This window comes from Equus caballus, chromosome 2 (assembly GCF_041296265.1).
Source record: "Equus caballus isolate H_3958 breed thoroughbred chromosome 2, TB-T2T, whole genome shotgun sequence".
In the NCBI taxonomy this organism is placed as follows: Eukaryota; Metazoa; Chordata; class Mammalia; order Perissodactyla; family Equidae; genus Equus; species Equus caballus.
The window spans coordinates 34,071,566-34,097,086 of NC_091685.1; the positions used below are offsets into that span (position 1 = coordinate 34,071,566).

At 51.1% G+C, this 25,521-nt stretch overlaps 1 protein-coding gene across 2 annotated transcripts; it reads right to left on the reverse strand.

Moving 5' to 3' along the window:
- Positions 1-1,739: 1,739 nt before the first annotated feature.
- Positions 1,740-11,848, reverse strand: PLA2G2F (phospholipase A2 group IIF). 2 transcript variants are annotated; one of them, XM_001501686.4, is made up of 5 exons: positions 11,576-11,848; positions 10,828-10,877; positions 7,292-7,436; positions 6,257-6,366; positions 1,740-4,133 (listed from the first exon to the last, which is right to left on the reverse strand). In XM_001501686.4, exons 1-5 carry the CDS (start codon positions 11,689-11,691, stop codon positions 3,922-3,924), a joined length of 633 nt encoding a protein of 210 aa, XP_001501736.1. In that variant the 5' UTR covers positions 11,692-11,848; the 3' UTR covers positions 1,740-3,921. The 2 variants fall into 2 exon arrangements, with proteins under 2 accessions (XP_001501736.1, XP_070108239.1); XM_070252138.1 differs by lacking the exon at positions 10,828-10,877 and having other exon boundaries at positions 11,576-11,804.
- Positions 11,849-25,521: the final 13,673 nt, after the last annotated feature.

Here is a 25,521-nt window from a genome sequence, read left to right on the forward strand (position 1 = left end):
AAGACAGAGGCAAGAAGAAAGACTTCCAGCCCAGTGGATATCTTTCAGACAAAGCAGCCTGGAGCTCTAACCCAGCTTCAGAGAGTGTGCGCAGAATCTCAAGAATCAACAGCTGCTCTCACGGTGCCTCAGCAGACATCTGTCCAGAGCACTGGCTCAGAGTCAGACTCATCAAGGGATCCCTGATCAGTCAGTCAGGAGCCATGACAGAGGCGTCAAAGATGTGCACTGGGGTCCTGGGTCAGAGGGCTGGGGGCCGGTGATGAATCTGATCCTGGCTGAGTCATGGGCCTCAGCCTTCTTCTTGCTAAACTGACATAGCAGGATTCTTGCTAAAACTGCGTGATGCAAAGATGGACGTGGAAACGCAAAGGTTGAGGCCTAGTTGAGAAAAGGTCTCAGAGAAGCCTGACTAAATTTTGGTCAAAGAGGGAGTCTGTTAGCGGCAGCCCCCAGACCAGAGCATCTTCGGCCCCCTCCTCAAGCCTCAGCACAGACTCATGCCTTAGATCTCACTAACTTGGAAGGAGCCCTGAGGAAGGAGAGGCCCCCCGGACTATAGAAGTAAAGAGCCCCCTTTCTCAGAAAATGTGACCCTTGCTCCTCCTCTCCACCTCCAGGGACCTCAATACACCATCCTAGCTCTACCCACCCCGCCCACCCCCCCCCCCCCCCCCCGTATCCTCTTAGAAACCTTCTCCAGGACTGTCATGGATGCACTGGGGCTTCATCCTCTGCGCTCCCCTGACACCACCTGGCACATGTGTCAAGGCTGTCAGTCCACATGGCTGCCTCCCCCCCTAGGCTGTGGGCTTCCCGCAGGCAGAGGCTGTGTCTGATTAGTGGCGTCCACCCTGAAGCCCAGCACCATGCCTGGTCCATAGGAGACCATCGATAGAGGTCCGTTGAATGAATGAACTAATGGATGATCAATCATGTCCTAGGGTTTTCAAACTTTTAAACAATTTTAGCTGAAGAGTCTCTTTTCTTCTCACAGTAACTCAGGTGAAAGCTCCACATACAAGACAGGGACGGCAGGGCTGCTCCACTGAAGGCTGAGTTGAGGGAGGCAGGGTGCCATCTGCTCAGCCTCCCCTTCCCTGGAGATCTCCCCTGGATGTCTCCAGGGAAACTCATGGCTTGGGGAGCATCTGAAACAGCCGCTGTGCTCACTCTGCGCATGGGGAAACTGAGGCCCATAACAGGGAAGAGACTCGAGTCGGAGAAGGGGCCAGGACTGGGCCCCAGGATCTGCTGGACTCCCAGTCGCTCCTCGCACTGCCCCCAGCTGCCCAAGTCATCATTATGAAGGTGTGAGGAGGGGAGCTTCAAAGTCGGATGCTGAGGATTCGGATCCCAGCCCCACCACACGTGACCTGTATGACTTTGAACAAATTACTTTCCCTCTCCGGGCCTCAGGGGTTCGACAGCGAAGGGCGGGGTGGAGGGAGAGCATTGTGGTGATTGACGCCTGACAAACATTCAGCCTAGCAGTAGTTATCATTGTCTGACTGCTGGACCACAGTGACTGCAGCCTCAGTGCCACTTTCCAACCTTCCCAACATTTGCCTCTGCTGGAGCAGGGCCACTTCGCTCAGGCCAGGGACAAGAGGGGACAGGCCATGCTGGGTGTCAGCCAACCTGCTTTCCCCAGAGCTGGGACCCAAGAGGGAGTCACTGCAGCCTCCCTTGATGCTGGGCCACTGAGTGCATGCCAAGGAGGACCCAGCAGCGGGGAGTTGAGGCAGGAGGCCTTTATTCATTTGCAGAGGGGGTGCCGAGTCCCGTGGAGAATCTCTGGGGGTTGCAGCATCCGGGAGGGTCTGGGGTGAGATCCAGGCCAGCAGGACTCCTTAGCAGCAGAGTCTCATCCCGACACACTGGCCGGACTCCCAGGAGATGAGGATGTGTGCACGTGCGGAGGGGCACAGCAGAAATCGGGCTCCCACAGGCGAGGGGCCGAGGCCTCCGCAGTCCTCGCTCCGGGGCGACGCCTGGTGCACTGTGCTGGCTCCACGCTTGCTTGGTGGGGGCTTTGCTCAGTGATGATGGGCCAGCCCAGAATGGCGAAAAGAAGGTAGTTTGTTAACTGGGCTCCTGAGAGGGTAGAAGAAGAAGATCTCAGTGACTGGACAGGTCAGGTCAGGGCACACAGAGGACCCAGCCATCCCACCATGGCCGGCCAGCAGGAGGTGAGCGGTGGAAGGGCTTCCTCCCACACACTGACAGCTGACGTCAGCCGGCAGCCTCACCCTCAGTACCCAAAGCCCGTGTTCTGTTTCCGTCCAGTCCTGCCATCTTTTCCGTAGAAGCTCTCTCCCCACCCCCACTCCTCTCCCTGCCTCCGTCCTTCTTGGCTGCCCCTCCCCCAGTGACAGTGGTCCACGGGGCACCGGCGGGGTGGGCTGAGCTTCCTGGTGGCTGTTCATGGAGTCCAGGAGGGTCGCAGCGCTGTGTCAGTAGGTCCTCAAGGTTGACACCAGATGAAGGCAGAAGGTGGGGGTGAGGCAGGCACACTGGCTACTTGGAGGCCACGGACCCTGAGGTCAAGAGATGAGGCAAGAGAGACGGGGGAGGTGCACCTGGAGAAACAAGTGCTGGGCAGAGACAAGAAAGCTGGCCCACTGAGGCCTGTCCTCCTCCACCCCTGGCCACAATCCCAGGGGTCCCTGCCCCCCAAATCTCCTCTACCCCGCTTCCCCTGCCAAGACCACTCTGTTCTGGACGTCCGACCCTCACCTGGTCTCACCTCTCTCCAACCTTCTCCTCTCCCTTCCCTCTTTGCATCTTGCTCCCTCCCTCCTGCCTTCCTGAATCATCCATGCGGCCTCCTGCCTGGACCCCGTCTCTTTGCTTTGCTTCCCTCTTCACAGAGGAGGGTCCCAGCCCTCAGCCTCCTTCCTGTCGAGAGGGCTTCTGATGCTGGGTTGCAGCCTCGCCTCTCCCTGCCCAGGGAGAGCAGAGTCTGGGGTCTTCCCACCCACTGGCCCAGCAGCTGCATGAGGAGAAGTGCATGGGGAGGGGCCTGGGCCTTGCCCTCTCCCATGTTTGTCAGGGACCCGGGAATCCCGGGGTTGGGGTGCCCCTCGGAGCAGTGCAATGTTGCAGGGCCAGGATGTGACTCTTATGTGAGAGGGTCAGTGGGGGAGGCAGAGGAAGACCTGTGAGTGTGAGGGGCATTGCGAGTGTGCCCCATCTTGGTCCCTGTGCACCGACAGGTGCACATGTGGGTTCCGTCAGTGCCAGGAGCCTGCTCTGAGACAACTGGGATAACTGAGGCCAGACTGCAGAGCTGGGTCACTAAGCACTGTTGCTATCCTGTGGTTTCTGGACCTGGACTCCTGGGCCACCTTGACGAAGGCCAGGATAGGCCACCTGCTGTCTAATGGGGCTCGAAAGAGCCACAAGGCCCCCAAAGCAGGGATCATCCTGACTCATCCTGCAGGAGCAGCCAAGGGGCCCCCAGAACCCAGGCCTCGTGACCAGCAGTCTGTGTGCCTGGGAACCTGGTCCTCAGACACACCAAGCTCTGGGCCTGTGCTGGCCGCTCAGGGTCTGGTCTCTAAGACACCAGGGCCCAACCTTGAAGCCCAAGCTGAGCAAGTCAAGCTAGGGCCAGCAACAGAAGCCCCCAGCCTCCTCTCTCTCAGGCCTCCCCTTCCACACTCAGGAGAGACCCGAACAAGCCACATGCTCCCTGCCAAGTCCAGGATGCAGCCACACCCAGTGCTGGGCTGGAGGAGCTAGGAGGCCACAGTCAGGGCCCAGGCCTTCCTGAGTCCTCTGGGGGCAGGTCTCGCTAGAGGGCAAGGTGAAGGCAGCCCGTGGGCTCCCCATCTGCCCTCAACTCCACCTGCTCCATCCCTCGGGTCCCCAGAGCCTGAACCTCCACCCCTCTTCTCCTTCAGACCCCAGAAGGCACTAGGGAGGTGCAGAGGGCTCCGGGGAGATATGTATGGATGCTGCCTCCTCCTGGGGCGGCTCGTAGATGCTGCAGTTGGGCGTGGGGCCATGGCAGTAGATGTTGAGGTAGTTGCGATGCTCCTCGTTGTACGTCTGGCTCTGGAGGCACAGAGCCAGGCTCTTGTCACACTCGCAAGTCTGCTTGTCACACTCTGTCTTGTTGAGCTCACCTATGGGGAGGAGAGCACATGGACCCTGAGGTTCCAGGGGCCCTTGGAATGTGGTCCTGGGGCCAGCAGCATCAGCAGGCCCACCCCAGACCTGCGGGGCTCAAAAGTTCTGGGCCGGGCCCAGGAGTCTGTGTCGGTAGCCCTCCAGGTGACTCTGGAGAATGTTAAAATTGGAGAACCACTGAAGTCCACCAGGACATTGTATAATTGGGGAAACTGAGGCCCAGAAAGGAGGATGGGTTTATCTACGTCCCCCAGAACCACAGGCAGAGGTGGGACAGGAACTCAGGTGTCAGGAACGCCCCATCCCCGGGCCGGTTACTTTCTACCACCCCAGGCCTCCTCTCTTAAGTCACAAAATCACAGAACACCCATCCTGGAGGGAATTCGTGGTGAGGATGAGTGAGAAAAGCACCTATAAAGAGCTTGGCTCGGTGCCTGCCATGAAGCAAATGCTTAATAACTAGCAACTGCCATTGCTGTTGCTGGTGGTATTATTATCAGCCTTCAGAAATCACCTACCCGATAGTTCTCATCCTTAGGTGCGCTTAGAATCAGCTGGAAGGCTTGTTTAGACTGAGACTGTGGACCCTACCCCTAGAGCTTCTGATTCGGCAGGTCTGGGCAGGGCCTGAGAATCTGCATTTCTAACGAGTTCCCACATGATGCTGGTGCTGTGGGTTCGGGGAACACCCTTTGAGAATCACCCACTAGCCCCATGGTTTGCAAACTTTTCAAACTTCCCATCAGCAGAATCCCTTCTCTTAAACGAAACTCCTTGCAGTAAGGCTAATATATCAAATAAAACAGAAAGAGAAGCCACTTAAACGATAGTATATGTTACAGAGCCCACTGGACCACTCAGGGACACCCCTTCCAATCTTGCAGCAGCTGACCCAATGCCCCAGAATCCCCAGAACCAGCATGAAAACCACTCTTGGGTTCATCCAGGGCCTGCTGGGGCGGGGGACAGATTTCTCTCCTTGAACTGCTTTCCTGGGGTGACACCCCCTCTCTCAAGCCAGTCCTTCACCCCACATTCGAGCAGCAGAATACGAAGACCACAGGGCCCTGGCTCCCAGGGAGCCCCAGGCGTGCCCAGTTCCCCACCAGACTCTTTCCCAGAGAACAGGAGAGTTTCTTTGCAAAGCTGGCATTGCTTGTTCGCTATCAGTGAGGGATGGACGACGTACAGAGAGACAAGGAGACAAAGGGAGCCCCGGGCCACCCATGGCAGCACGGAGGGACAGGGCAGGGACACCTGGGCTATTAGATTGGATGCCGCACCCCACAGCTGGGGGACGACCATGAAGAGCTCGTGGGAAAGGAGGGACCCCACCGGGCTGGGCTCCCATCCCTCCAATGCCCAGAGACCCTGCGTATCCTGGGGTGGGGCTACCGCCTGGTGGGGCCCCAATGACAGATGAAGAGGGGACAGATCTGCTCTGATCCACACCCCCTCCATGTACCCATGGGGAGACTGAGGCCACGTGGGGAATGACCCTGCCCAGGGTTACAACATGAGGAGGTGCTGGCAGGACCCAGGTTGAAACCCAGGTCTCCTGACTCCCAGGTAAGCGGGTCACAAAGTCTCAGAGTCACCTGAGGATCTGGCTGAAAGCGGATTCCTGGGCCCACCCAGACCCGCTGAATCAGCATCGCTCCCCAAAGCTTAAGAATCTTGGGGACTGGAGAACCAAGGTACCAATTCAGTTTGCAGGACCAGAGCACATCACAGAGAAGTGCTAGAACCATGGCAAGGGTTGTTAGATGTAGCAGACAAATAAACAAAACAAGAGCCTGGTTCATTCAAATTTCAGAAAATGATGAATATTTTAGCATAAGTACGCCCCAAATTTTGCACCGCACATACTCATGCTAATTCTCAATTTTATACTAATGAGTTTTATGCTAACATTTTATTTTTAGTATAAGTATGTCCTGTGCAATATTTGGGATAGCCTTATGTGAAAACATTTTTTTGTTGTTCATCTGAAATTCAAATCGAACCGGGCATCCTGTATTTCATCTGGCAACCCTGCGCACAGCCCCCAGCACAGGCTGGCAGGGCTGGCGCTCCACGCCCTTCTCTTGGGGCTGGATGGCGGCTGCGGGACACTCACTGCAGACAATCGTGGCGTTATTCTCGATGGTGTGCTCGTAGTGGTCCACATAGGGGTGGCAGCCCTGGTCAAAGAGCTTCTGGTAGCAGCAGTCGTGGGCGTGGCAGCACCTGGGGGCGGGTAGAGGAGAGCAGACAGGTGTAGCCAGGCTGGCCCGTCTCCTACGGGCAGAGATACTGATCATCTGCTCCAGGTCCTCACGAGTCAGACCTTCAGTCGAAGGCTCAAAGGGGGCCAGTTGCTTGCCCGAGGTCGGAGAGCCAGGCAGAGCTGGGCCTGTGCTCCAGGTTCTTGTCCACAATCCTGCCTCTTTGTCCTACGCCCAGGCTCCCAGCTTTATAAACTCTTGGATCCCTGGCCGCAGCTGCGGCGGGGGAGGTCAGGCAATGTGGTCCAGGTGGGAGGGAGGGTTAGGGTTAAGTCATCAGAGGAGACCAGCTATCTGCAGAGGTCATGCTTAGCTGTGCACGATGGCCAGAGACGGATGAAGGTCTGGAGGGTTGAGTGGGGGTTGGGGGTGGGGGACAGGAAGCAAATGCGATGTAACTGTCCCCATCCCCTCCAGTGGAGGGAGGGCAGTTAGTCAACATGCATTTATTAAGGCCCCAGTGATCTAGACGTGGTGCTGGCTTCTTTTGGGGAAGTAGGAGCAGAAGACAAGCCATGGCTTCTGGGAAGTCCCAGTCTGATGGAGGAAGCATGGTCCCCCCTCTTGAGCCTCCAGTCGGAGGGGGTGGGGATCACAGCCTTCACCTTCGTGGAGCATGAGCTGGGTGGCAGCTGCTCTCATATGTGTTTGGGAGCAGATCAAAGTTTCCTTCCCATGAGAATGGGAGTTCAAATGTCTCCAGGCCCAAGACCTTGGAGATGGACAACAGAAAGTGTCTACAGGCCAGGCTCCTGGTCACTAACTCATCGAACGAGCCCCATCCTCTGGGGAAAGGGCCCTCTCCTGCCTCCTAGAGATGGAGATCAGTCTGACCTTCGCGGCCCCCACCCGGTTCCCAACGTCAGCCCAGGTGCCCTGGAACCTACCAGTCCACCTCATCCATGGGCAGCCCGTGGCCCCCCAGCCCGCAGAAGCAGCCGTAGCCCACGAAGGACAGGATGGCATTTCTCCCCGTGATGGCTTCCACCATGGATTTCAGGTTGAGCAGGCTGCTGTGGGCAGCGGGCAGGACTGCAAGAGAACAGGGGTGCTGTGAGCTCCCTGCCATCTCACTGACCGGCCCCCCACACCCCAGGGCCAGGGAAAGGGGGAGGGAGGTAGAGCAGGAGGAAGGAAGGAAGGAACCTACAAAGCATGGAGTATGGTGCGTTACCCACATTCTCACAGTAAGCCCTACGGCCCTGAGAAAGGAATCGTAGTTACCATTTGGGGAGGGCTTCTCCTGGCCGGGCGCTGTCCTCAGCTGCTTCCTGCATTAACTCACTGAGCACTCACTGCAACCTACCAGGTGCCGTTATCACCTCCATTTTACAGATGAGGAGACTGAGGCCCAGAGCACGGAGTAACTTGCTCAAGAACACATTGTCGAAAAGCCGTGGAGACAGAGCTTGGACCCGGGCAGAGAGAGCCCAAGAGCCCGGTAAACTGTAAGGAGCTTTGCAAAGGCCACGTGCTCTTCTGAACACAGGGGCTTGTTCTAGGCCCTTCCAGCTTGGCCTGGTCCCTCTGCCCCCATGGTGATTCAATGTCCCCATCACAGTCCTGGGGCTGGTGCATCTCAGGATTAATCTAGAGACAATAGGATGCTCTGGTCATTCAATGAAGACACACACACACCCTCACACACACATGCGCACGCGTGCACACGCACACGTCTCTCCCTTTGTCCCCGTCTCACAGGAAACAATAGTGCAACCGAGCTTCCCATACCAGCAGAATCAGCTTCCCGGTGCCTGGCAGGCCTGCCTCCCCTCCCTGCTCCCTGCCTCCTGGGCTGGCGGCCCGTGCTTCCCCCACATTGCCTCCTGGCTCATTGCTGAGTGAACACGGAGGCTGTGCTTAGATCCTTACCTGGGCGAGGCCTCCCCACACACAGGCAGGAGAGCCTCTCTCGCCCCATTTTACGGATGAGCAAACTAAGGCTCAGGAAGGTAAAGGTTTGCCCAGGTCATACAGCCTGGAAGTGGCAGAGCCCAGCCTTGAACCTGGCTTGCGTGCCCCAGGGCTGGGATGCTAACCGCCATGTGGTGCAGCTCCCTCCTGCCTCCCCCTCCCTGGGGCTCCGCCAGCTGTGCACAGGGCTCGGTGCCCAGTTCAGCATCCTGGCCCCTACTCTCTCCACCTTCCCCACCCTCCTCCATGGCCCAAAAGAGGAAATGTACTGTGAGAGGGAGGAAACCAAGAATTTCAGGAACTGGCACCTGGGTAGAACCCCAAAGACCGCAGAGACTCACTTCTTGAGATGTGGTTGTCCAACATCTCTCTTGATGCGGAGCTCACCACCTCAACATGCCTTAGAGGGAAGAGCACAGACTTTGGAGTCAGACAGACCTGGGCCCATAACTAAAACTCCCGGGGGCTCTGTTTTCCCCTCTGTAAAATGGGAATAACAATCCTGACCGCCAGAGATCAGGCAGGCCAATGCCGGCTCAGCGTCTGGGCCAGATGCTCGATCCCTCCACGGCGCCACCTCCTGGGGCTTGTGGAGACCCTGCGCCAGGGCTGCCTTCCCTGTCAGTGGGTTGACTTTGGGAATCCTGCTCCACTTGAGTTTTCCTGTCTGTTGGCTTAGGGATTTTCATCATTACAGAGAATAAGGAACAAACAAGAGAGGAAATGAGGCAGGAGTAGGGAGAAATGACAGATCAAAGAGGATGGTTGAGAGCCATCTAAATGTGTACGTTGGGGTCCAGGGCAGGGAGAGAGGACCTGAGTCCAGGGGCCGGAGCGTCTTGAGCTGCACACAGAAGATGTGGCCTGATGGCTGTTGAAGGAGAAGGAGACAGGGGCCAAGGGGACCCTCCCGGGCACGTTGGCTCCTCTCCACCCTTTCCTCCTACTCTGCGGGGCTCTTGTTGCTGTAGGAAAATGTACGTGCGAGCAGCTTGGGAGGCAGACAGACCCGGGTTTGGCAGACCAACAGGTTTCTCCATCAGCACCCTAAGGCCGTGGGCCATTGCATAACCTCTGTGACCTCAGTTCCCAAGTCTGAGGACGGCCAGTAAATGACACTCCCCTGCAGGGCACCCCGGGGAGGGTGCCTGGAGGAGGGACCACCCCCGGTGAAGTCCTGGCCTCCTCGCTCCCCCAGCCTGAAGCCCTCCACCTCCAACCCCCCACCCACCTGCTAACTGTGCAGGTGTTACCCCCGAGGGGCAGCTTCAGCCCCCAGGGTCCCCCAGTGATCGGCTCCCAGGCTGCGAGAAGAAATTCATCTAGGCATACACACGGTGGACACACATATGAGCACATGCGTGCACACACGCTCTTACACTCACACATGCACACAGACATAAACATACTCTCACCCACCTCACACTCTCCACACACTTGTACACATGTGTGCACACACTCATCACAAACGCACACAGACACACACAGCACCCAGAGTGGAATCCGTGGCCTGAAGCTGAGGCCACGTCCGCACTCCCACTCCAAGCAACAGGAATGACATCTGCGTCTAGTCAGGCCGAAGACTCTGTCCCCGCCAGTGGTTTGGGCTGAACTCAAGTGGTTATTCTGTAAATAACAGGCTACACTGCCTGAATTCAACCAATGCGTCTGGCCACATTTAACCTTCTTTTATTTCTGGACTTTCTTTCCTTCCCCCAAGCCCGGCTGTGGTCCGGTGATGTTTACCAGGCTCCGTGAAAAGTCAGTGAGGGGCTCGGTTCACCTTGCGCCCACCTGAGGCACCTGTTTTGGAACATCTGGATGTGGGCAGGGTCAGACTTGTGTCAGGAGCCTCAGCTTCCCGGATCCACATGCCCGGGAGCGCCATGCCTGGGAAAGGCGTCCCCAGACCTGCTCCACCGTCTTCTTGTACACTCACACATAGTCACCGCTGCTACGCACACTGTCTGCAGGTATGTGCACCCCTAGGTTCAAATGCACCCTAGAGACATACACACGGCAGTTAACACACACTTAGACATCTTATTGACATGTTTACACAGAGACATCACCATATGCTCAGACACACCTGTTCACACATAGATACATGTGTGTATCCACACACAGACTCATTAGCTCCTGTCTACACAAACACACATATGCAAACATGCATTCCCATCTACGCAAACACCCAGGTTTGCTGTGGTGCCCAGACGCCCAGCGAATGGCACCACTTTATGAGGCTTGCTCAGCTCTGAGCCCTGCCCACCTGAGGCTCATAAAAGCCGGATGCCCCTGGCGTGTTTACAGGTGGCTGGAGGAGTAAACAGCCCCGGAGAGAGGATGAAGCCTGACAAGGGGTTGAGCGGGGAAGTGGAGGCCCAGAGAGAGAAACGACAGGCCCGAGGTCTTGCCACCAGTCAGTGGAATGAGAACCTGGGCGCCCAAGGTCATGGGAGAAAGGCTGAGGGGGGAGAGGAGGTGGAATCTCCCCAGAGCCTTTACTCACCGCAGCCGGCCAGGAGGGCAATGGCGCAGAACTTCGCAGCCAGGCTAGATCTGAGAGACGAGGAAACCCAAGTCCTGAGTCGGTCCCTTCCACCTGCCTGCTGTTCTGGGCCTGCTGCTCCCTCCTGGGCCTCATTATAGGTGCCATCAATGCTGTCCCTTGATGCCTCGGGTCCTGCTCCCCTACTGTCCCTCTCTGTGATTAGCACCTCCAGGAAGATCTGAGCACCTCCCGCCTGCCCGGCACCTCCGGGAGGAACACCCCCAGGATGGCAGAACCGGGAGCCACCAGGAGCCTCCTCCCCTCCCACCCTGAGCAGGAATCCCCTCCGTGCATCAGCGTCCAAGACAGGAAGTTCACTGTCTCACGGGGTTGGGCCACTGTCGCAGATGGGAACCAACCTCTCTTCCACATGTGTAGCAGGGAGTCACGTGACCCAATCTGGGGGCTAGGTCTTGCACCTGGAGCCAAGAGACCTGGTTCCCTGGGTTCTAATCCTGGCTCTGCTTCCAAAATGCTGTGTGACTGTGGATAGATCCCTTAGCCTTTTTGGGTCTCCAGTGCCCTCTGAGGGTTGACTAGATGATGCCTCAGGCCCTTCTAGAGCTAAAGCTGCAGTGACATATCTTAGCCATCGCTCAGAAACTCAGAGCTCTCCTTTCTGGAGAAAGGGATTCTGGGAGTCAGTTCCCCACCCCATCCCTGCACCACTCTATGGAGGTTCCGTCCCAGGATAGCAGGCACGTACCTGGAGGTTCTCGAAGGCGAAGAGGCCCTGAGACTTGGGCCCCTCCGCCCAGAGGGGTAGCTAACCAGCACCTTCTTCCTGAACCCTTTGGGGTTGGCCTGCGCCCCATCTGCCATGTTCTGGGTTCCTAGAGGCCAGCAACATAGGGCTCGCAAGGTCCGCAATCTGCTCCGAAGGCCCTGGGGAGCAGGCCCCAGCTCGCTGCCACGCACACTGGCAGAGTAGTGCCGGGGCGATGCCCCTGGGTAGGAGGCAGGTGACACACACCCTAAAAAAAGGAGGCTCCACCCCCTTCCTCCCACCACCACCACCCTGCCCACAGCGACCTGGTCCAGTCCTACCAGGGTGCCCTGGCCTGCAGGGAGTACGAGTTTAAGCACCTGACCAGGAGTTGACCGTTCCCCGGGCATCTGGAAGGAAATTGGCCCAAAGGCCTCTCTATTTCCATCTGAAAGGGGTGGTAAAGAAAAATTATTCAATGACACTTGCTGAAGCACAGTAATACAGTGATGCAGACTCTGTTCAAGGGGGGCCGTCGGATGTGTGTGGGGACCACTACAACGGGGTCTGGCAGTGGGAGAGAGAGATTGGGCTCTTCTCCAAAGACAGCGAGGAAAAGTGGGGGTTCATAGCCAAGGAGCAGGTGAGGGGCAGTGGATAGAAAACTACCAAGAGAAAACATCGGTGGCAGAGGGGATTCTGGCTAAACCCACCCACCAGGATTCCTGCTGGTGGTGGGTCGGGGTGATCAGACAACACCTACGGTGGGTGGCGAGTGAAGAACACCACCAGATGTTGAGGAGGATCCTGGCTGAGCTGACAGCAGGATTCTTGCTAAAATCAGACAATGCAGAGAGGAACCCAGAGTCCAAAAGTTGAGACCTAATTGAAAAAGAGATCGAGGAAGCCTGAGTAGAGTTTGGTCCAGGACAGAATCTTTGTCAGGGAGGCCCTCCGTGTGGATGTGCCGTGTCTGTAAGGCACCCCTCCACATCTGGAAGGGCTTTAATCCAGAATCTGCAGAGAACTCTCTGCCCACATCTGCAAGCATGCTGGTGCCCACATCTGGCTGAGACTGGAGGGGCCCGGGACCACTGTCCTATGGCCCAACACCCCTCTGTTGGAGGGCTGTCCTAGGCATCCTGGGTGCTGAGCAGCATCCCTGGCCTCCTCCACTAGACCCCGCAGTAGCTCCCTCCCCATGCTTCTCTCTCCCCACACCTCTCCAAGTTGTGACAACTAAAAATGCCTCCAGACATCGCCCAGATGTGCCCTGAGGTGCACAGTCACCTCTGGTTGAGAGCCTGGTGGCCTGGGAGTCGGTGCCTTTTGCCTCTTGTTGGCAGGTGGCATGTGTGTGGGAAAGACAGACAGGAGAGAAGCAGGGGGCGCTGGAGCCCCAGGGCCCCTGGAGGTTCACACTGTCGCGCTGACAGGGACTCTGATCCCAGCACCCCTACTTCTTGGCTGTGAGATCCCGGCAGGATCATTCTCTTCCCTGGCCTCTGTGTCCTCCGCCGTAGCACGGATGGGACCAGGCCTCCTGAGTGAGGATTATGCTAACAGGTGGCAGGTGTCCTGTGGCATGGGGCTTGTGATGAGTAGGTGTTCAGATAAAGATCTGATAGTTGTCAAGCGTAAGCCCATTCTCCAGCCTTGAGGTGGTGGAAAGGGGAACAAGGGAGGGGGAGAGAAGGTACTCTTGGAAATTAAAACTCCAAACAATCCCCCCCTTCACACTGGCCCTTCTCTCCTAATGTCCCCAACTTGCTGACAAGGACAGAAGAGACCCCCTGGGACTTCCCATCCTCCCTCTAGCTTTCCCAACTTCCTCTTCTGGCCCTGGCAAGACAGCCAGGTGGCCGATCCCACCGGTCATTCCCCCTTCTCCCAGGCCCCGTCCTTCCCCCACCCAGCTTCCTCTCTCTGGAGCCAGGCCCTTCTCTTTCCCAGGAAGTTATCCTAGGAAACCACCCCCTGCGTGCAGTCACACCCCTGCACGGAAGGCGTCGGTCTGCACTTGCTTGTACGGCCGTTCGTAGGTGACTGTACACATTTTGGTTTGTGGACCTTGACACTTCACTCAGACTGGGGCTCCCGGAGAACAGGGGACAGTAACTTCCTTCCAAAGCCCAGGGGTTCCCCATGGGACAGAGGTTGCACCTGCCTCGTCAGACTGGGAACTCCCTGAGGACTGAGAGTGATGGACGGATAAGGCTGGGCTCTGCCTTCACTTGTCTGCACAAAGCTTGGCTTCAGTCTTCACCTGAGTTTTTGCACAAGCCTCTTAATGACCTCACTCACTCCAAAGGAGGAGGAACCAAGAAGTGGGGCCCAGTACAGCCCACACACTGCAGATACAGCCTCCAACGTGCAGGTAACCAGGAGTCACTTAGATCTACGCCAAGGAGGGCACGGCTGGAGCGCAGGACCCCTGAGAGCACCTGAGAAGCCCTGTTGCCATGTTCTTATCTCGCATTCCCGCTGGCTGAGCTGGTTGGGCCGGTCTGCAGAGAGGTAGATCCCTGAGGGGGGATGCGTTCTTCCCTCTCGCCACCCTCCCCCTACCAGGCACATGGTGCTCAATATCAGAAGTCAATAGTAAACTGGTCAACCCAGTAATTCCACTTCGGGAACTATAAACCGAGATGTAAACCTGAGTTGTTCCCAGAGACAGATGAAAAAGGATGCAGACTGTGGCATTCTTTATGTACTCCCCCAAATTAGCTAGGCAAATTATTAACCATCTATCCATAATCATGTTTTCAAAGCTTTAACAAAACCAAACCAAAAAAAGTCTGGATATTAAGGTGGGGGGGTAGTGAGGAGGTTGGTGTGCACACATGTAAATATTATGTGGAAGGATACACAGCCAAATATTAGTAATGGCTATTTTTAGACAGTAGGATAACTGGTAGTTTTATTTTCTTATTTGTAATTTTTTTTGTTTTTAAATGAATGTAAGACAATATATTCAACAACGAAGATGGAATGGTCAATTTCCTTGAAAGACACAAACTCACTCAACTGGAAACAGCCCCTGCGTCTGTTAAAGAAGTGTGTAGTTTAAAACCTTCTCATAAATAAACTCCAGATAACTTCACTGGTGAATTTAACCAAATACTTAAGGAAGAAATAATACCAACTGTAACAGTTTGCTAGGGGGCTGCCGTAACAAAGGACGACGACCGGGTAGATTAAACAACAGAAATTTATTTTATCACAGTTCTAGGGGCTGAAAGTCCAAGATCAAGGTGTTGGCAGGTGCAGGTTCATTCGGAGGCCTCTCTCCTTGGCTCTCAGGTGGCCCCTTCTCACTGTGTCCTGACATGGTCTTTCTCCGTACATGCACATCCCTTCTGTTTCTTCATGTGTCTAAATTTCCTCTTCTTATGAAGACCAGTCATATTGCATTAGAGACCATCCTAATGACCTCATCTGAACTTACTCACCTCTTTAAAACCTTGTCTCCAGCTGCAGTCACATTCGGAGATGCTGAGGCTTAGGCCTCCTACATACGAATTTTGGGGGAGACACAATTCAGTTCATAACGGCAATTATACACAAATTCCTGCAGAAAATTTCAGTGGAAGAAATGCTTTCCAACTCATTCTGTTAAGCCACCATGATTCTGATACCAAAACCAGATAAATACATTACAGGAAAAGAAAACTACAGCCTAATATCCCTCACGAACTTAGATGCAAAAATTCTTAACAAACAGAATCCAACAATAAGTAAAAAGGAAAGCATACCATGGCCCAATGGGGTTTATCCCAGAAACAAAAGGTTGGTTTTATATTGAACTTGATCAATATACCGAGACATGGAAGCAAAGTAAGTGTCTATCAGCGCATGAATGGATAACGAAAATGTGGTGTATATATACATATACATATATGTATATATACATACAATGGAATATTATTCAGCCATAAAAAAGAAGGAAATCTTGCCATTTGTGACAACGTGGATGAAACTTGAAGGCGTTATGCTAAATGAAATACCTCAGACAGAAAAAGATAAATACCGCATGATCTCACCTGTACGTGGAATCTTAAAAAAAAAAAAAAGTGAAATCATAGATACAGAGAACAGATTGGTGGTTGGGTGGGCAAAATGGGTGAAGCGGATTGAAAGGCACAAACTTCCAGAGATAAAATAAACAGTTCCTGGAATGTACTGTACAGCGTGGTGACCATCGTTAATAATACTGTACCGTATGTTCGAAAGTTGCTAAGGGAGTAGATCTTAAAAGTTCACATCACAAGAAAAAAGATTTGTAAGTATGTGTGGTGATGGATGTTAGCTAGACTTCCTGTGGTGATGATTTCGCAATATATACAAATATTGAATCATGCTGTACACCTGAAACTTCACATGGCAGTCCATGTAAAAAGTCCTGTAGAATCTGCAAAAAACCTGCTAAAACTAATAACTGAGTTTAGCAAGAATGCAGAATATAAGCTGAAAATACAAGAAAATAATTTTACTTCTATACGCTAGCAATGAGCAACTGAAAATTGAAATTGAAAAAAATACATTTACAATAACATCCAAAACTAAGAAATATTTAGGCATAAATCTGACAAAATATTTGGAAGACTTGTACACTGAAAACTATAAAACAATGTTCAGAGAAATCAAGGAAGATGAAAATAAATGCAGGAACATACCATGTTCATGAATCAGGACTCCACATCGTTAAGACATCAGTTCTGCCATTTGCTCTGCAGAGTCAGTACGCTCTCAGTCAAAATCCTAGTAGGCTTTTCTTGTAGAAATTGATGAGCTGATCTTAAAATTCATATGGAAATGAAAAGGACCTAGAATATCAAATCAACTTTAAAAAGAACAAAGTTGCGGACTTACACTACCTGATTTTTAAGACTTATAAAGTCACTGTAAGAGACGGTGTGGATTGTTATAAAGGTAGACAAATAGATCAATGGGCCAGAATAGGTGATCTATAATTAGACCCACACATATACGGAAAATTTATTTTTGACAAAGATGCAAAGGAAATTCAATGGAGAAAGGATCATGTTTCAACAACATTGTTAGAACAGTTGGCTATCATATGAAGAAAAAAGGAAAGAAAGAATTTCCATCCATACTTCTCATCTTTCATACAAAAATTAATCAGAATGGATCATAGTTCAACAAGGGCGCTAAGGCAACTCAGCAGGGAAAGAAGACTTCAACAAATGGTGCTGAGACAAGTGGATACCCATATGCAAAAGAATGAAGCTGGATTCCTTCCTCACACCGTACACAAAAGTTACCTCCAAATGGATGATAGATGTAAGTGTAAGGGCTAAAACTATAAAACTCTTAGAAGAAAACATCAGAGTAAATCTTTGTGATCTTGGGTTAGGCAATGGTTTCTTATATATTATAACAAAAGCACAAGTGACCAAAAAAAGATAACTGAACTTCATCAAAATTAAAAATTTTTGTGCTGCAAACTATACCATCAAGAAAGCAAAAAGAGGGGCAGGGCCGGTGGCGCAGCGGTTAAGTTTACACAATTTAAAAATAGGCAAAGGATTTGAATAGCCATTTCTCCAAAGAAGATAAACAAATGGCCAAATCAAAAACATAATGAGATACCACTGCACACCCAGGAAGATGGCTGTAATAAAAAAGAGAAATGATAACAAGTGTTGGCAAGGATATGGAGAAATTGGAAATCTCATTGCTGATGAGAATGTAAAATGGTTCAGCCACTTTGGAAAAGAGCTCGCCAGTTCCTCAAAGGGTTAAACGTGGAGTTACCCTATGACCCAGCAATTCCACTCCTGGGTCTCTACCCAAGAGAAATGAAAACATGCATCCACATCAAAAAATTGCTCGTAAATGTGCATAGCAGCATTATTCATAATAACCAAAAAGTGGGAAAAGCCAAATGTCCATCAGTTGATGAATGGATACACAAAATGTGGTATTCCTATACAATTAAAAGGATTAAACGATTAGGATTAAAATATTGATACATGTTACAACATAGATGAACCTTGAAAACATTAAATTAAATGAAAGAAGCCAGTCACAAAAGGCCACATATTGTACGATTTCATTTATATGAAATGTCCAGAATAGACAAATCTATAGAGACAGAAAGTAGATTAGTGGTTGCCGAGGGCCAGGGTGAGGGAGCGTGTGGAAGAGGGGTTTGGGCAGTGACTGCTAATGGGCAGGGCTTCTTTGGGAGATGTCGAAAATGTTCTAAAATTCGATTGTGATCATGGTTGCATAACTGTGAATAAACAAAAAAACATCTAATGAGAATTGTACACTTAAATGAATGAATTGTATGGCATGCAAATGATATTTCAATACAGCTGTTTTAAAAATGGATCGTATTATTCAGCTTTAAAAAGGAAGGAAATTCTGACATGCCACATGGTTGAGCCTTGAGGGCAGTGAGTGAAATAAGCCAGTCATAAAAGGACCAATAATGTATGATTCTGCTTATATGAGGTCTCTAAAGTAGCCAAATTCAGAGACAGAAAGTAGAATGCTGGTTGCCAGGGGCTGGGAAGAGGGTAGAATGATAAGTTACTGTCTAAGGGGTACAAAGTTTCAGTTTCGCACCATGAGAGGTGTCCCGTGGATGGACGGAGGGATGTTGGTGATGCTAACACAACAATGTGAATGTACTTAATGATGGTTAAGACAGGAAATTTTGTTATGTGTTTTGTTATGTATTACCAAAATTTTTAAAAACAAATATGAAAAATGTGGATCATAGACCTAGATGTAAAACCCAAGCCTTATAAGATTTCCAGAGGAAAACATAGGAGAAAAATCTTCGTGATTTTAGATAAGGCAGATTTCTTAATACAACACCAAAAACAAAATATGTAAGAGGAAAACAGCACAATAAATTGAACTTCGTGAAAGTTAAACGTCTGCTTTTTTAAAGACCTTGCTAAGATAAGGAAAAGACAAATCACAGACCAGAAGAAAATATCTGCAAATCACATATCTGATAAAGGATTTGTATCCAGAATATATAAAGAACTCTCAAAACTCGATAATAGAAAAACAACCCAATTTTTAAAAATAAGCAACAGATTTGAACAGACTCTTCACCAAAGAAGATACGTCTAAATTCTAAAATAAATCAAATTAGCACAAAGAAAAGGGGCCCTGTATCATTAGCCATTGGGGAAGTGAAAATTAATACCATATGAAATTCTACCGCATGCCTGTTAGAGTGTTTAAGATTAAAAAGACTGGTCATACCAAATTTTGGTGGCAAGGTGAAGAAATTAGAACTTTTGTATTTTTGTGGTGGGAATGGAATGTAAAATGGTACAACCATTTTGGAGAAAAGTTTGGCAGTTTCTTATAAAGTTAAACATACACCAACCATATGACCCAGTCATTTCACTCCTAGGTATTTACCCAAGGGAAAAGAAAGCATGTGTTCATACAAGACTCATTCACAAATGTTCATAGCAGCTTTGTTTATAATAGCTAAAAACTAAAAGCAATCCAAATATCCATCAGTTGGAAAAAGGATAAATAAACTTAAGTTCATTCGTACAATGGAATATTACTCAGCAATGATAAGGAATGAACTATTGTTACATACAACAACATGGATGAATTGCAAATGAATTTTGCTGAGTGAAAAAAGCCAGACACAAAAGTCTACGTGCTGTGTGATTCCATCTACATGAAATTCTAGAAAAAGGTGAAACTCACTTAGAGTGACGGAAAGTGGATCCTGGTTGTCTAGGGCTGGGACTCAGAGTAGAGTTGGCTTCCAAGGGGCACACGGGAACTTTTTTGGGTAACAGAAATGTTTCCTATCTCAATTGGGCAAGTGGTTCTACAAGTGTGTACATTTGTCCAAACTCACCAAATTTTAATGGTTACATTTTACTTTATATAAATTATACCTCACTAAAGTTGACTTTAAAAGAAACAAAACAGGTTTATAAGAAACACCTATTGTTAAAACATTCATAACAAAAATTTTTATATATACATATATATAATGATTGTTTTGCCAAATAATTCCTAATCATTAAACCGTTGACTCTGGGGGAGGGAGGCGTCAAAGGACATTATTGCCATTTGATGGAGGAGGAAACTGAGGCACCGAGCTGGGAAGCCACGTGTCTCAGCCTCATGAGTCAGGAGGCCCGAGAGACCAGGCCAGTCCCTCAGACCAGGTCTCTGTACTGCAGGGACCGTGTGTGTGCACTGAGGGGGAGGGGAGGGGAGCAAGCAGAAGAAAGAGACAATGACTAACAGCCGCTCACCTCCTCCAGGAAGCCTGCCAGAGCATCCCTTATTTTTTCTGGGCTCTCTTAACACCTATGTTAGTTTGCTTGTGTTGCCACAACCAAGAACCACAGACTAGGTGACTTAAACTATAGAAATGTATTTTCTCATGGTCCTGGAGGCTGGAAGTCGGAGATCACGGTGTCAGCAGGGCTGGTTTCTTCTGAGGTCTCTCTCCTCCGCACGGTCTTCCCTCCGTACCTGAATCCGAGTCCCCTCTTCTCATAAGGACACGAGTCATGCTGGAGTAGAACCCACCCTAATGACCTCATTTGAACTTAATTACCTCTTTAAAGATCCTCTCTCCAAATGCGGTTACATTCTGAAGTTCTAGGGACTAAGACTTCAACGCACAAATTTGGGGAGGGGTACACAATTCAGCCCATAGCAATAGGCGTATGGCCCATGGCTGTGGCCCACTGGACCAAAATCAGACTTGGGAGTGCAAAGACTTAGTCTGCTCGGTCCTCTCCTTGAGCAGTGGCTGACCCTCTGGAGCCACGCCAATCCCACGTGCAGACGTGACAAATAACACCCACCACCGTGTAAGCTGTGCTTTGAGGAGGGAGTGAGATCAAAGGCTGGGTGTGAGCCTGAGCATGTTGTTTCCCGCAGAGTCAGGGGTGTATCCCTCTGGGCTAGCCCCTTCCCAGCTCTCAAGAGGCTGCGGCCCCCCGGGGGATCAGATTCACAGTAAGAAACACCTCTGGGTTCTTGTCCAGCCCACACAAGTCAGCACCTCCCCTATGCCCCCAAAACAAAGTCTTGCTGTTATTTCTGGGAGCCTGCAGAGAAGCCCTGGGAGAAGCCTTCTGCCCTGCCCCACTCCCCCCCCCCCCCAACCTCACAGAGGACTCGGCGCCCCAAGCTGCAGGCTCTCGGGGGCCTGGTGGAGTTCCCCCACCTTCCAGCCTCAGAGCATACTGTGCTCTGCACAGAGGAGGGGGCGTGCCCTCAGCCCCATTCCCTGCCATGTTTGCACCCGGCTGTCCCCTGGGCCCTGCAGAGCCCCTCCGGGTGACCCTAGCCTGTGCCTGGAGCTTCTACAGGGCTCTCTCCGCAGGGCTCAGGCTAAAGCCACCAGACAAATATCCTGCTGTCCACACTCATTCCCTCACTCTGACTGTTCAGGCAGGTCAACCCACCTCCATGCAAATCCACTTGTGCAAATCAGTGTGAGCCCCCCCCCACCCCACCCACCGGACAGGCCACCGGGGGTCTGCACAGCCCCAGTTCCAACCAGCCTGAAAATGATTGGTCTGACTGCTTCCTCTCTGCACCGTACACAGGGTGCTGGGTCTGCCTAGGGGCTGGCATGTAGTAGGCACTCCGGAAAGGCCTGTTGAATGGAATCATTTGCTGGCTCCTGTGGGATTTCTTGGAAGCGTAGTCTTTGCCTCCCATAAGCTATTACTAATAACAATACCACACACTACCATCACTGAGCGCTTGCTGTGTACAAGCCAAGCACGGTGTATGTTGCCCCATGTCTCAGAACCCTCAGAGGAGTCCTCACAGCTGGGCCTTCCCATTTTCCTCCACCCCATTTAACAAATGAGAAAGCAGAGGGGGAGTCAGGGTCCACATCAGGTCCGTCTGACCCCCAAGTCTCTTTCTGAACGCCCGGGCTTTGCTGCCTCACAGCCCAAGGTGACTTGAGGAAGGCAGCGGCGGGCTGGGGCGTCTCAAAACAGGAAGAACCTTGGGCAATGACCATCTGGAAGCTGCAGGGTGTGGGAGTGTCAAGTGATTTTGAAAGTACATTCTGTGGCCTCATGTCTGAACTTGGATCCCTCTGAATGAACTGAGAGGTCAAAGTGCAAATCCCCCTGCGGTGGGGGACCAGCTCTGCCTCCTTCAGAAACAAGAGTCTCTGGGCCTGAGGCTGGGGGGGATGTCCACTGGCCCAGCCTCTTGCTTTGGTCAGAACTTTCTACTCTTTCCTCCTGGTTGGGGGGAGGTCACCAGGTGCCAAGCATTTACTGACCACCTACAGTGTGCCAATCATTCCACTTGAAATCATGACAACAAGCCTGCAGAGGATCCATAAATTGCCCCATTTTTCAGATGGGAAACCTGAGGCTCAGAGAGACAAATGTAATGTAATCAAGGCGATGCCATTATTAAGCTAGAATTCAAAGCCACATCTGCCTGATATCAAAGCTGGGCTTTTCTTTCTGCTACATAACCTCAGTTTGTAATCTGGAAGGCTGTCTGATCATCTAGAAGGGTATCTGAAATACTTCCTGCTGAAGTTTGAGCCCATTTGCTTTTATCATTATTGTCATCATTACCTAAATGTATTGAAGTATAAAATATAGACAGGAAAACGCACAAATTAAAATAGCTGGATGAATTTTCACAATGTGAACACCCCAGTGTAACCAACACCCAGTCAAAGGAACACATGAGCAGCACCCCCAAAGCCCTCTTAGCAAGAGCGGAGTGGCTCTGCCATCATTTATCCATTGTGCAGGTGACAGACATTTGGATGGTTTCTGGTTGTTTAACCCACTGGCTTTGGTTCTGCCTGGGTGCAACTGGAGAAAAGTGGGTCATTCTCCCACAGAGACGTCTCAAATCTCTTCCTCCCTCCTCTTCCCCTGCCAGCGTGTTTCAGATCTGAAGCTCAGAACGCCTGGGGAAGCCCAGCTCCTTTTACTTTCCCATATCCTGCAAACCTTCAGTAATTCTGAGCTTCATCTCCAATACCCTCTGGCAGGTGACGTCATACATGGAGTCCAGGCAGTGGGACCATCCAGTAAATGGGGCTTTGCAGGGAGGGGTGGGTCAGGGGGAGGACTCTGTCCGCTGGCTGAGAGGACGCGCTCCCACCCATCGGGGTATCTCGATGACGAGGGTCCTGTTTCTTCTCTTCTGCAGTGAGGATGGGGGCAGCAGGTTCCAGGCTCTGCCAGCTCTTCTCCTTTCTACCTCCATCTATAATGAGAGGGCAAGAAAGTCCGGCAGAGCCCCTGGGTACAGTGACTCATCTGTAAAATGGGGATTAGGGCAGCCTCTACTCACATTTACTATGTGGGACCACTTAGAACAAGGCCCAGCCCAGAGGGAGGGCGAGCTCTGGCCGACCTGTGTTCTAACCCAAACTCTGCTGCTTACCTGCCATGTGATCCTGAGCAAGTTTCCAATCTCTCTGAGCTCCAGTTCCCTCACCTGTAAGACGGGAATAGCAGTATCTCCTTCATGGTGTGGTTGTGAAAAATCAACCCACTGTTGGACATGTGGTCAAGGCGCAGCCGATCGTGACTATTCTTAATAGAATTTGTACTCCAGCACCTAAGCCCCCTCCTGCTCCTTCCCATCCATTACCTGGAGATCTTGACAGATTGTGGCCTAACAGTATCATCATGTGTTTTTTTTTTCTAGGGAAGTAAAAACACACAGACTTGCTGACAAGTCTCAAGGACCCACCACATCCAAGGAGTACCCACGAGCTGCTGATGGAGGCAGAAGCAGACGGGCGTCTAATTTCCCACAGACTTCAGAGAGAGGAAGAGCCTTACAAATCCTATCTTCTGACCCAGCAATTTCACTTCTGGAATCCAGCCTAAAGAAACCACCCTTTCAAAATAGACAAAGCTGTATCGTCATAGTGCTATCCATGGCAATGAGTGCTGGTGACCTAAAGTCATAGTGAGAAAAAAATCAATGAATAGAAACGGCCCCAGAAGTGGCCCAAATCATGGACTATTAGTAGATAAAGACATTAAAACAGTTATTATAACTGTATTCTATACATGTAGGAAGACAGAGGAAAGCTTGAGAATGTTAAGTAGAAACATAGAAGATGTAAAAAAGAGCCAGATCAAATTTCTAGAGAGAAAAAATACACCTCCTGAGATGAAAGATACAGCAGATGGGATTAACAGCAGATCGGGCAGCGCAGAAGAAATGCTCATTTATTCTATTTATTCTAAGCAGTGACGGTGTGGATGAAGATGATGACGATGGGAGTAACCAAAGCTAACATTTATTGATCTCTAGCTGTGGACCAAGCCCCGTTCACATACCATCTCGTTTAATCTCCACAAGAAGCCCGTGAAGTAGTTACTGTTGCCACCCCTATTTTACACACGAGGAAATGAAAGACAGAGTTGAGCAACTTTCTCCAGGTGAAGCAGCTGGAAGGAGGGAGCCCAAGCGTAATCCAGGCGACCTGGGTTTGACCCCCACCTCCCCATCCTCTTCACCTCCGCGTGATGCTCACAGCCCGTGTGGCGGTCACCACAATGGCATCCTCTGTGTAGGTGAAGCTTGGTGCAGTGTGCTGTATGCATGTGACCTCTAAACCCTACAGCAACCAGAGGACGGAGGGACTGTTGTCCCCATATTGTCCCAATTCTGCAAATATGGAAACCGAGTCTCATGGAGGTCAAGAGATTTGCCCAGGGTCCCACAGCTGGTCTGAAAAGGAGCCGGAATTTGAACCAGTTCCCTCTGAGCTCAAACCCAGCCTTTCAGATGTGCCCTGGGGCCTCTCGAGGCGCAGGGACAACTGTTTTTGAGGTCCCTTTGCAGCATCCATAGCCTGTCTTCTCTCCCCCTAGGGAAAATCCTTCTGGGGTCAACAAGTGGTCCTGGCTGCTTTTCCTCCTGCCCAAACAGTACCAGATCAGGGGAAGCTGGGGCTCTGGGAAGTAGCTCTGTGCCCCTATCAACGGCCCAGACGTGGAAGATCTCTTGTAGGGTAGGGTCCTACACTGGTAAGAGCGTGCATGGGGGAGGTATGTCAAAGAACATGCCGGAGACATTTACTTTGCCTGCTGTTTATTTTGTATGCAGATTGTTTTCTCATACATGAGGTGGTCAGTTGGTGACTGAGTCAAAGGATAAAGGCAAAAATGAGATTTAACAGAGAGAGGAAAGAGAGTTGAGAGGGACAGAGGGAATAACTCCCAGCAGGGGCTCTTGCTGGCACACTCTTTTGGGGGAACCGATGAGCTGGCAGCAAAGAGGTCAGCCTGTGCACCATGTCCTTGAACAGCCATCTAACAGGCATGGAAGAAAAGCAATTTCTGCTATCAAGGGACTCGCTGTTAAACCTTGAAAGGTTACCGGTGGAGCCTTTGTGGCAGATGCCTCTTTGTAAGGCCGGTATGTCCTGCCATCAGCACCTCCACCCTAGCTAGGCTGCGTCCACACTGTTTGCCTCACCAGGATTTTTAAACGTGAAATGGGGCGGAACTTCTGCAGAGTAAGGTGTCGACGCACATCAATTGCCTTCAAAGTGGCTTGTGCTTTGACTCAGCAAGTCCGCTTCAGTAGCACATTCTACAGAAACAATTCTGGAAATGGACTGGATTCAGCCTCAAGGATTCCTTTCCCTGTACGGTCTCGAATAGTGAAAAATCGAAAACAACCGGTATATCCATCAATGGGGGATTTGTTAAATGAATGGCATAGATGTATAATGGAATACAAGATTACCTTTCAATATGTTACTGCAGAAGAATATTTAACAACTTAGAAATGTGTCCAATATATTGGTAAATGAGAAGACAGACTGCAAAGACCTATAACATTTTCCCAATTTAGTCAGGGAAAAGTATGGAAATATATATTGTTGTACATACAACAATAAAACCAGAAGAACATACACCAGAATGTTAATGGTGGAAACAACC